This window comes from Pleuronectes platessa, chromosome 5 (genome assembly GCF_947347685.1).
Source record: "Pleuronectes platessa chromosome 5, fPlePla1.1, whole genome shotgun sequence".
NCBI classification, from domain to species: Eukaryota; Metazoa; Chordata; class Actinopteri; order Pleuronectiformes; family Pleuronectidae; genus Pleuronectes; species Pleuronectes platessa.
In genome coordinates this window covers 19,379,065-19,391,560 of record NC_070630.1, presented here as the reverse complement: position 1 = coordinate 19,391,560, position 12,496 = coordinate 19,379,065, and the positions used below count along the sequence as shown (strand labels likewise).

Sequence of the window (12,496 nt, the reverse complement as noted above, 5' to 3'; positions counted from 1 at the left end):
GTTCCGAGTCACAGGAGCACTTCACTAACGCCACGGCTAAAATCTTCCTTTTCTGCCTTTATCAGCTCCCAGTGCTCGCAGGCCCAGTGGCTGAGTCAAATGAACACACTAACAGAATAAACCAGTTGTTTGACTGTGTGCGTGCCTGCCTGACCAGCTTATCACACACAACCACAGAGAGGGAGAGAGAGAGAGAGACAGGTTGCAGACTCCCTGGCTCCACAGCACAAGATCTCTCTGATTGTAGAAATTATGGCAGACAGAAAGGAGAGGAGATTAAGACACAGTGTAGGTCTGTGTGGATTTGCTTTGACAGGCATGAAGATTGTGTTGTGCTTACAAGCTGTTTGTGTGTAGTAAATTCATTTATGCTGTGCTGGGGGAGAAATGTTCGGCTGACACAAGTGTCTAAGAATCCTACTTTAAAATGGCCACTACCAATACTTGCCAATGGCCAGATTGTTTTGAAAGTCAATTCCGTTAAACCCGCTTTTCTGTAAAAAGAAATATTAAAGTTCTGAAGGTTACTACAGATAGTGACTACCTACCATTATCTTTAACTGCTCATGCTAGATGGTACATTGTGCACATTTTTATTGTACTCTGTGTTTGACACATCTTCTTGATGATACAGTCATATCATTTCCCAATCATATGCACACTCTCCAAGCAAGGTTTGAAGTGTTGAAGGATGCTAAAATGGGCTCCACAACCCCTGCAGCCCTCTGAGAATAACACACACTGCTGATAGATGGATGATTCATCCACTAAGTCAAACATTTTGGGATCACACCCAGTCCTAATCTTGCCGATCAGCTCAGGACATCACTAGATTGTATCGATGCACAACTTGCACAGCTGCTACTGTTGCATCTTGCGTTCCTTTTGGTAAACATATATTAACCCTCTGTGTGTGGATGTGTGTGTCCGTTCACAGGACCATTTGACGGACGTGGTGTGACCCTGCTCGAGGTGTGTGGTAGCTGGCCGGAAAGCTTTGGCGTGCCGCGGCACCACATCGGGTCGGCGGACGCCAGCGACGAGGGCCTGCGGGAGAGACTGGCGGACGCCATGTCTGAGTCCCCCTCCAGGGAGATCGTAGGATCGGCGACAGGTCAGTGGAGTAAGGACAACGCACAACTACACTCACTCTCTTGTGCACACACATGCATGTAGACTTTCAAATATTCAAGCCGCTTTCAGACACTCACTGATATCCGGAGATGCTCCACAGTTTCTCTGTGGACTTTCTCCGCCCGGCCCCCAAGTATAAAGTCCGCAGAATGTCCAGAGAATCAGGTGTGAGGGCAGAGCAGGGGAATTATCATGAGCGAGTGGGGGATGGTGATGGCACTTGTAACCCACGACAGATGCACAAACAGTGCCACACAGGTAGAAGACAACGACTCTCAAGATCTCAACAGAGTTTGTGGTGATAAGAGTTCCTCCACGGGTCTTGTCTGAAAACGCCTTTAGACACGTGTTCACAAGCACAAAGGTTATTTTGTTTCATTCTCTGTTAATAAATTCTGGGGGAAGAATCTCAAATAGATTACAACTTTAGATCAGTTACTCAATGATGTCCTACAATCCAGAGGAAATACTGATGATGCTGCCACAGTGACCTTGTTTCAGCTCTGGTTATTCACAGCTGAACCGTGATTCTACAGCATGGTTATTATAAACTGAAAACTATTGATAAAGAAATGATACTGTAATGTCAATCTGAGAAGTAAGAGTCCACCGCTTTCAAAACTCTTCACACACTCAGTTCAACACCTGTCACCTGTCACCGTCATGGATCACTGATCAATGTTCTGATAAAAACTTCCTTCAATCACCACATCATTAAAAAAACAGGAAAAGTTTTCAAACTTACCAAGCGACCAAACTTATATACTATGGTGAAAAACTGTTCAATTTACATAAATGTATTCATCGATCCGTAAGAAGAATTGTGTTCAGTTAAAGTTTAAAATGACCAGACCCCAGATCAGATGAGCCCTGAATGTTAGACAGAAGATGGTCGGGATGGATCCAGGTGTAGGAAAGGACACAGACTGTGATGTTGGTGAGACCTCGGTATCAGATGAAGAAGACGGGCTCGACCGGTGCTGTGCCAGCTGTCCTCTGCCTGCTGGCACAGCCACGGACACAGGCTATTGTTTTCACACCAAGTCCATGAGATCCCAAAAGCGGCGCATGCACACACCTTGCTTTACTTTAAGGCTTCCTGCGTGCATGTGTATGTGCGTGCGAGCATACGTGTGTTTGTGCGTGTGTGTGTGTGTGTGTGTGTGTGTGTGTGTGTGTGTGTGTGTGTGTGTGTGTGTGTGTGTGTGTGTGTGTGTGTGTGTGTGTGTGTGTGTGTGTGTGTGTGTGTGTGTGTGTGTGTGTGTCTGTGTCTGTGTCTGTGTGTCTGTGTGTGCGCAGCAGACATGCCGTTGGCCCTGACAGTCCAAATGGTTAACTCATTTAGGAAGCGCCAGTGCCCCCCCCACCCCCCTTAAGTGAACAAGAGTTCCTTTGATTTAAATGTGTGTGGGGGGATGGGTTAGGGGTGGGGTATTTGGGTAGGGGAGTGGGGAGCTCACAAGGCCCTAATGGATTTAGCATCGACTATCACCCACCCCAACCATCCCCAGCCATATCCAGCCTCGAAGCCCCCCCCCCCCCCCCCCCCCCCCCCCCACCCCCATCTCCTCCGTTAGGACTTAACCTCATTTGTAGAGCTCTCTCTCTTTCTTCTCATCACTCTCTCCACCCCCCCACCCCGTGTTTCTTCATTAGATTAGATGTTGGAGTCTCCCGGACACTAGCAGTCAGTCTGCTCTTGTTCTTCGTCCCTCCATCGCCTCGCATCTCGACTCCCATCGCCCCCTCCGCCCCTTTAATGCAACACAAAATTCATTACTGATCATATTACATCAAAATACACCCATGATACATGTGTACAAACACACACACACTCTCTCTCTCTCTCTCTCTCTCTCTCTCTCTCTCTCTCTCTCTCTCTCTCTCTCTCTCTCTCTCTCTCTGCTTAGCCTTGAGCTGTGCTGAAGACATCATCCACAGGGAATGTGATGGACTTGCTGGTTCCTCCATTCATTCATACAGACAGAGAGGCTTCAGTCTCTGTAGGCTAATCTAATAGCACAGCACTTCTGCATCGTAACATAAAGGACATGTTGCTGTCCGCTGTAAGGAGGAGAGTGACATGGATGGTCAGGAGTTGGCATGTTATGAGAAAATGATTCTCTCAGTGCTGTCCATCTTAGTTACAGTGGATGGGTTCAGTTCGATACAGCTGTCAATGGAACTAATTTCCAATTTCCATTAGTTTGTATGAGAACAATTGACAGTATATTTTATTAATTATTGACCATAACAAGCTCTCGGGTTCTAGAAAAATGTATGTTGCATTTTTTTATATTTTCATAATTTTCTTGCATTATTATCACCTTTATTATTTTATGATGGTGGCAGAAATATGCTTTTTGCAATTTGTGAGAACCAACTCGTTTAATGTGTCATGAAGTTTATTTTGATAAGATTCCACACTGATGGATATGAGCATCATCCTCAAAGTAATTTATCCATGGTTCTCTAAACACAGTGTTAGGGACTGTGGTTACAAAACAAACAAAAGATTTTAAAAAATTGCATTATTTAATTTGTTATTATTTTCTAATAGAAATGTTTATGAACAAAAATCTTTAAACTAAAGAAACTCAAATATTTAATACTAAAACTGCTTTTCAAAAACATTGAGGCACGCAGATTAAACTGAAGTGTCTTAGTAGCAAAGGTAAGGGGAAATGAACAGGTAATTAAATAATATATAATGGGGTAAAATATCAAATACAAAAATACTATTTAGCATACACACCAAGAAATGTAGAAGGTAAAAAGTGCTGGATAAAAAATGATTGGAATAAACAAATTTCAATTTTAAATTTGGCCTTTTAGCGTTAATTCAGAGATTGTGACTTAAGTGGGCTCATGTTACTTGCATAAGTAATTTTTATAAATAACGTTTTTTTTATGATTATTATATTTATAGAACAAATTTAAGGCCAGGTTAAACGGCAGAGGATTGCGATTTTCAGTCGGGAGAGTGAAATAAAGCATTAACCTGTTTGTGAAATGTTTGAGTTTTAAAGTGAAAAGCTCGCAGTCGTCACAGGCTGCGTGGATCCAGCTCGGAACAGGCAGGAGCTGATTGGAGAAAATGGGTTGGTCGGAAAGTGAGCCGAACAAATCCAGCAGGGTCTAATAGGTCTAATGTGTCTATTGGCCGTCTGCAGCCCAAAACTCTTCAGCAGTCGGATTCATCTAAATAGTCCAAGATGAAATCTAAACGCACCCTAATAAGAATTCATGCTTGATAAAACTCTTACCAAATCGTAGCCGTGTCTAGACGACAGCCCCATCCGTCTTCAGACCCCAGACCTCAAGCTATAGATGAATAAATGTGGACCACAAGGCGTCTCATTCAGTTCTTTTTCTTCCATTATGGTACTTCTACACAGGCATCGCAAATAATGTAAAAAAAACGTTTCCTTGGCCCTGACTCCGAAGATCTGATTTCCTCCGGCTTTCAGTCGGAACAAGGCAGCAGTTGACATGTCATCCCATCCACATATGATCCACTCATGATCCACTCCCCTCTGGGTTCAAGTGAGAGACGGAGACTATTGCCAGAGTTGTAACATTCAATTAATTCTTTATAGTGGCTGGGATTTCCATGTTAATATATGTGCACTTACAGTGTTTCCGTTGCGAGTTGAACTGAGTGTGTGTGTTTTCTGTGTGCGTGTGTGTGTGTGTCTGTGTGTGTTAGTCTTGGCGTGAGACTTAGATGGGCAGAGGCAGATGGTATCTTGCTCAGTGGCTCCATTTGCCAGGAGCTGTGGCCCCAGCGCTTAGACACGCACAGTACAGTGGATCTGTTAAAATAGACCTTGAACCAGATCACAAGCATACACACACACACGCAAACACACACACACACACACACTCACTTCACCTATATACACACTCACCTCATCCATTTCTCTGCCATATTGTAGCAGACTGCACTCAGGCATTTTTTTTTGTCTTCTCTCCGACACTTGAGGGAAGTGAGTAACCAAGCTTCATGTTAAAAAACACATTCATGCACAGCAACCTTAAAATAATAGTATCATTTTGGAAACAGCGTGAAGAACAGTAACACAAATGACTGTGAGAGGGAAGCTCCGCCCACCTGCCCCCCAACACGCCACAGTATGTTTCCATGGAACTGTTGAGTTAAACTTTCATATTCAGTTACTTTTAGCTGAGGTTATTTCACTACTTGTAATTTCCTCCCTTTGTAATATGTTTTGACCGTCCACAAAAACAATTTCACAAGTGACAATTTGGCAGAAAACTCACACAACACAAATTGAACACCCAACGAGACGGATCTCCCTCGCTGTGTGTGTCCTCTCACACTCAGAGGGTCTCAGAGCTGGAATGCTCGCTGATGTAACAAATCACTGTCTATCTGACATTCTCCTCCAGCTCACACACACAGACACACTCTCTCGCAGATTCACAGGGCAAACAAAGCCTCCAGTCAGGGCGACGCGGCTCTCACGCTAAGGCCAAGACCCAGCGTCGCCAGCTCCGAGGGCAGGTGACACTCACAGAGAAAGATGGACGGATGGACAGAGGGAGAGGGGACAGAAGATGAAGGAGAGGAAGGGGGAGAGAGAGAGGGAGTGACTGACGACTAAAACACACTGGGCCTGGAATTAGATTTGCCTCCAATGATATAATGTTGCTAACTAGATTTGGCTTATTGGTGCCTGCCTAACATAAATTCCATTGAAGCCATATGGAGGGTGAATCAGCGCTCAGAGCGACCTGGTGTATCTCAGCTGAGAGCCGCTCAGGAACAATGGCACTTTTTATGTGCGTTTACAATACACAATATTTTTAAGTGGTAGGGTATTTTTACTTTGTCTCCATCTTTGGTACTGAGTGCTTATTACCATGCCGTCGCTTCACGTGTTTTCCGAGGGAAGACACACCAGACACCTTGTGTTTACAGCACGAAATGTAAACCGTCTCATAACAAGCGGATTCCCTTTGGTGTCATGTTAATCAGCTGTAGTGAACGAGCAAATCGAGATTTGTCTCTAATTTATATTTGTTGTATTTTCCACTTTGTACCAGTATGTACTCCAGCCACAGTCTGGGCCCATGTTTAAACAGTGCTTGACAACTGTAGGTTTAACATGCTGGATAATAATATTCAATCAATGTGTGTGTAAAAACATATAAGCTGCTGATGTATAGTCACCACTGGTATAGACCAGTACTTAGTTTACTGGTCCATACAAGGAAGCCACAGACTATAGGCCTTTAGGGGTTTTAAAATCAGTTTAATTGGGCCATCGGACATTTGTCAATGCATTTAAGTATTGAGAAAACTGTTTGATCTATCATAAAACAAAATAAAATGTAGTGTTGTTGAAATTATTTTGTCCTGTCTGTCCTGCATCCGACCTGATGAGCCCTCGAGTTTATATGAGAGGTACTCGCTCAGTGGGCCTGATGCTGTGTGCTGGCTCCTGTGCTCCACAGATTCATTTGAAATCCTTACAGGTGAAGCCTCTTCTCTTTTGAGTTTCATGTCACCTCTGCTTGTCAGATTGATGAATCAGACTTTAAACGTTGGATTTTGACGAATCAAATCCCACTTTTCGTTGTTTTAAGAAAGAAGAAAGAGAAATTGAAATAGCTTTTATCGTGTTGCCTTTCAACTCCAGAACACGCTTAGCAGCACAACATGCATCAGCTTGACTACACTGAAACGCATGTAAAAGTTCTCAAAAGTAATTTCACTGGTGGCTTTTTATTTCACCTATTTATTTTTTTTCCAAATAGGTTTCTTAAAATAGATGTTTGTGAGATTCGTTGACCATAAGTCTTATAGTGCATGAACGTGTAGATAGCCACTTGATGATTTAGATACCACGTTCAGCTTGAACCTTCATCTGCCCTCATATAATAATTCATCACCATCACTGTGTCTGACGTCTTCACCAGGACAGGGCTGATATGACTGCACTGCATCTATGACCCTACACACGATATCATTACAGCTCATACAGTGAAACTTAGTCATCTGAGGTTTAGGCTAAATATTCTGTCCTCATGGGGACAACACTGCTCGCTAGTAATTACTGTGGGTGTGTGTCGGTGAGTGTGTGTGTGTTTGCGTGTGTTGGGTTTGGTTGATTGATGAGGTGAGGGTCTGGGGGACCACCCACGCCCACTCTTGTTTGTTGGATCGCAGCTCAAAGAAACTGAGTAATAATAATAACGATAATAACAGTAATAATAGTGAGACTGTCTGAACAGCACAGAACTCTGCTGGCTCGCTCAACACCCGACTTAAAACAAATATTTAGGGCTCTCTTATCAGCACCAAAAGGCTGAGAGCATTTCCCTCTGTGTGTGCAGACATACACATGTGTATGTGTGATTATTAATTCCTGGACATACATACACACATATGAAGAATGTGTGTGTCTCTGGGTTTCTTTCTGTTATATTTAACTTTGTTAAGTGCATTGAGATAGAGTATGTCATGATTTGACTCCATAAAATGTAATTGAATATGAATGGGTATGAGTTTGAGGTTGAGGCTCATGTGTACATAAGGTTTGTTTGTTCTTTTTTTCTATGATTGTAAGCACAATGGTTCATAACCATAATTGTGAGGACATTTAGGCCTTCTGAGGGTTAAGACTGTATTAGGGTCATAGTGAGAATTAGGTTCAGGTTTGGGTTGGGGCTGGGGACTGCATTTTTGTCAATGAGTGTCCTCGCAGCTATAGAAAGACAAATGTTTGTGTGTGTGTACTAAATGTACACGCACTTGTGTCAGTGTATGTGTGGTCCTGTATATTTTAGCGATACCATTCACATCTACACATACGTGTAATAGCAGGATATGCATGCAGGGACTATACTTGCATGTTTATGTACAAGACTTCGTGTATATGCAACCCACAATATGTGGGGGGAAATGTGATTCAATCAACTAGCTAGCATGTGGTGAATTATACTGCATACTTAAGTAAGTGTGTGTGTGTGTGTGTGTGCGTGTGCGCTTGTGCGTGTGTGTGTGTGTACTTCTCAATGCAGCCATACTACCTTCACATTTTCTTATTATTTATGAGCTCGCAGGCAGATGTCCAAACCGGCATCCTGACTTAATTATTGCTCATTTGCTGTTGGAGCCTTGACTGTAGGCCTCTGGCTTGGTGACACACTGTATGTATGCTTTGGGAGAGTTCCACTGAACTTCTGATGTTATCACTTCAGAGAAAACATGAGCTCGGTGGCCATATGCTGCTCTCGCTGTGTGTGCAAAATGCATAAAGATGGAGAGAGTTTGAAAAAGGAAATGCATGTTGGAAGACTTTCTAGGCACAGATTGGGGGTTTCCTCTCCGACTTAGAACACTGGCGTGTATTTGAGAACATATAAGAGCATGTTGGTTTTAGCATTTGGCCTCAAACTGTCTTAAAGAAACAGCACAATGTTACTACTGTCTCGCCACATTTACTAATCAATATAACACTAGACAGCATTGCTCCTTATTAGCATGCTGCTTGTCCCTTTGAGCCAAGGGTTCATTTTCCATTCTATGAATATGCACTGGATATTACAATAAAGCATCAAAAGTACTGTTTTATTGTTTTAATGCCACTGGCAACTGCTAAGAGCGTGTAATCTACTGTATGCATCTAACCGGTGATGGGCCCCTGACTGGAAAAATGCAATACATTACTCATTACTGTTACTCATTTTTACATCACCAGGATTACTGTATCGTTATTAGTCTCTGTGGGCAGCCTTTGGTATTCATAAGCTTGCTGTTTATTGTCAAGATTTGGAGTCTGTCTTGAAAAGACAAACAGCAAAGGAAAATTTCTCTTAAGTATCTCAATGTGAGTGACCGGCCCAGAACGGTCAGTCTTATATCCATGACCAGAGCAACAGGGAAACCCCACGTAGACAATGTCTAATAGCTTCAATTTCTTTATCACGGCGTTTGAAGCCTTCAACATTGAAAACCCTATAAACTCACAATTTGAATTTTAGGGGATTTCTAGTGGTAGAACCTATTTCCCGAGGGGTCTCACTGTTCTGTCTACTTTATTCAATACGTGATGTTGTGGGTTGAACGTCACACTAGATCATTCTGTTCAAGCTGCTGTTGTAATACACACATGTGACTAAATGCATGAAAAAGAAACCCACTCCTCTGAATCTTTTCAAATGTGACTGCAGGTCCAACTAACAATTTAACTTCAGCCAGAATATCTATGGAGATTCAAGTCCATGTTCATCAATGATTAATGTCTTGTGTACAGAAGGAGCAGCACACTGCATTCTTTTCCATCACCACATGGGGCTGTCTTCCCGGTTACGCCAAAGCCACTTACCAGATTGTTTTTATAAATTTTTTAGGGAACACAACTAAAAACTTTACTAGACTTTATGTTGGCAACATCTGTAATTGTAATGAACATTAGTCTACCTATGTGGGAGAAACCAACGGATAATAGCCTTCCAGCTTTGACTTTGGATTTAGACCAGTGTCGACATCACTTTGTCTGAGCCATGTGGTTCTCTGAAAATCACGCTCACCCTCAAGCTATTAAAAGTCAAAGATTCTTTGAAGCTTTAATACAAAAACACATACTGTGTATTGTGTCCAGAGGTTCTCCAGTTCATCAGGGAAGAGGGGGATCACTAATGTTAGTCAGTAAATGTTAAGCTACAAGGTTCAGCTAAAGTTTAGGACGACTTTAATGGCCAATTACAAAACGTCATTAGAAAATAATTGCTGAAATAAACTATTCTCCGTGCTTTTACACAAGCAGCAGCAGCAGCAGCAGCCGCCTGGACTGATGACACGACGCATGTTGGCTCCAGGTTGTGACTCGACCATCTGCAGCCTCAGCAGAAATCCTGTCCAGCGTTGATGTGTCTGTGTCACTGCAGCCTCAGGTTTATGTTCATGGTTGACAAGAGTGGAACCTGACGTGGTCTCTGCTGCAGTAGATCATCCACCTTGAGGTTTGGACGTGTTCACTCCGAGCGACTTTCGTGCTCACCACAGTTTCAAAGTGTGGATATCTGGGTTCCCGTATGCTCACTGGATGGTTGTTGTTTTTGGGATCCATTCTAAATGAAAACTCTTGAGACTGTTGAGATACACCAGAAACAGAGTGAGAGATCGCATACTTCCCCCCCACTCCGATGTCAGATGTGAACATTAGGTGAAGCTCTTAACTTCATCATTAGCTTGATTTTACACACTGCACTGCTGCCACATAATGGGCCGATTGGATAATTGCTTAAATACGCAGGTACGCTTGTGTTCTGAATAATGAGAACAGCGAGCGTACAGCAGTATTAGTGTCTCTGGCTTTACGTTGACCTCAAGTTCTTTGCACAAATTTGAAAAATTCTGGTTCATTGACTACAATCAACCAAATTGTCATACACCGATCAGCCACAAGAATAATGACGGACACAACACCGACTGAAGGAAAATGCTCATGATCTTTTATATTTATGGTGATGATATAGTCAGATCACAGACTGGTTTGAACATGGTGTCTATATACGTGTCCCTCATCAGTAAAGCAGCTGATCTGTCTGCACGAGCTGTCTCATAGCCTGAAGCCATGCAAACAAGCTGCACACCAAAGGCACCATTTTTTTCTATTAAAAAAAAGAAAATGAATAATCTCTTTAAGTTTTTGCTATTATATAAATCATTCCATTGAAAACCTCATTAATTGGCCTATTAAGTAAACAGGGAAACTAGACTGCACGCCTGTTCAGACAGCTGTGTGATTTAACGGTTGCACAATACGTCCTGTATTTGAATTGGCCACATATTCCATTCACACAAAGCCACACTATTATCCTGCCGACTGACTGGTTTCTTTGTGATTCGGCCTTGTTTTAGTACACTGATACCTATCATAAGAGCAACAACACACAAGGACAAGTGGAGGGGGCGCGGGTGGCGTACAGTCTTGGAGGTCCTCCCTCTCCAATCAATCAGTACAGACGTCCGCTGGCTTCGGTTCTACACATATACACAGAACCATACCGTCACTCACACCAACCAGAGCAACACGCATGTGAGCCTTGTATATAAACTTGTCTGCAGTGTCAGACGGGACGACTCTCACGGCTCTCCCACATGAGGAGAAAAACGCTGACAGTGGAAATATGAAGAACACTCGAGAGGATAAAGTTTGGGTCAAACCTTAGCTTGTTGTGTGTAAATTCTCTTGAGTATCTATAATGCATTGGACTTCTGCTTCAAATAGGGCTGAGTTTGGTTTAAAATGGATCACCGTTCGAAAGAATACAAACCCAAAGAACAAGAAGCCATAATTATATAGTTGTCAAATGTTAAATGTTAAGGAACTTGAATTAAATGCAAAAAACTGGCAAACAATGTGCATTGGTGTGATGACGTCCCAGCCAGACAAGAAGCAAACATGACTCTGAATTCAACCACATGTTCAGGTCAGAGGTTCAACACCCAACCCCATGTCCACGTGTCATTTGGGACATTATAATAGTATGGTGTTATTTAATACTACTGATTCATATTCTGCTGAGACGGGTTGGGGTTAAGCAATTGTCTTGTTTGGGGATTAAATAGTCTTGTCAAAGTATTAAACCTATGGCCTGATCACACTGGCACTTTAAACGGCAAAAGAAATTGATTAACTGAGATCAATCAATTAAGCAAAAGTTTTTGCATCAACAAACAACATTTCCAACAAGACGTATTAGCTTTTGCTGAAGGTAAAAAAAGTGTTGGGGCCAAAGGAAGGATTCATCAGTGCTGGATCTCCAACCAATTCAACCAAAGAACTTAGTATGTTGTTCCTCACCACAGCTTCAGTGCCCAAAGTCTAATGTGGTGGAGACACCTCAAGGTTCAGTTTGTTTGATCTGATCATTAAGATCACTTTATTTTCATCAAACCAGCCATTGATAATGTTTTTTTTTTTTTTTTTTATTCCATTTATAGTTTTTCCCTGTAGAATCTAGTGCAGCTCCTGACATGTCTGACGCATGTGTGCATGAGACGTGATCTAGTTTTAAAATCATCCCGAGTGCTGATTTAGACGTAGCTCACCCACACGGACACACTGACACTGGGTTTATAGAAACTTGACTGCAGATCCATCATAAGGTCACTGACCTGCTGTGGTCAAACCGCCACTGATTCACAACATGAATTAACAAGAAGTAAAAGGCCGACCAGTGGACGACAAGGAAAAGACATTGCAAGAGATGAAAGTGTCTGCTGGTTTCCTCAAGTGAACTCAGTGTAATAGATTTCAACACGCCAGTTAGATTCCAAGTCCTTTCAGTCTGTCCAGAGAGCTAGCCGGATGAATAATGAATC

The 12,496-nt window shown here is 42.5% G+C and overlaps 1 protein-coding gene across 1 annotated transcript in view; it reads left to right on the top strand.

The window, feature by feature from the left end:
* bcas3 (BCAS3 microtubule associated cell migration factor) overlaps window positions 1-12,496 on the top strand; it is a 296,065-nt gene that overhangs the window by 268,247 nt on the left and 15,322 nt on the right. The window contains exon 24 of the mRNA XM_053422123.1: window positions 938-1,114. Coding sequence (XP_053278098.1) covers window positions 938-1,114 — 177 coding nt within the window. The remainder of the gene's footprint in view (window positions 1-937; window positions 1,115-12,496) is intronic.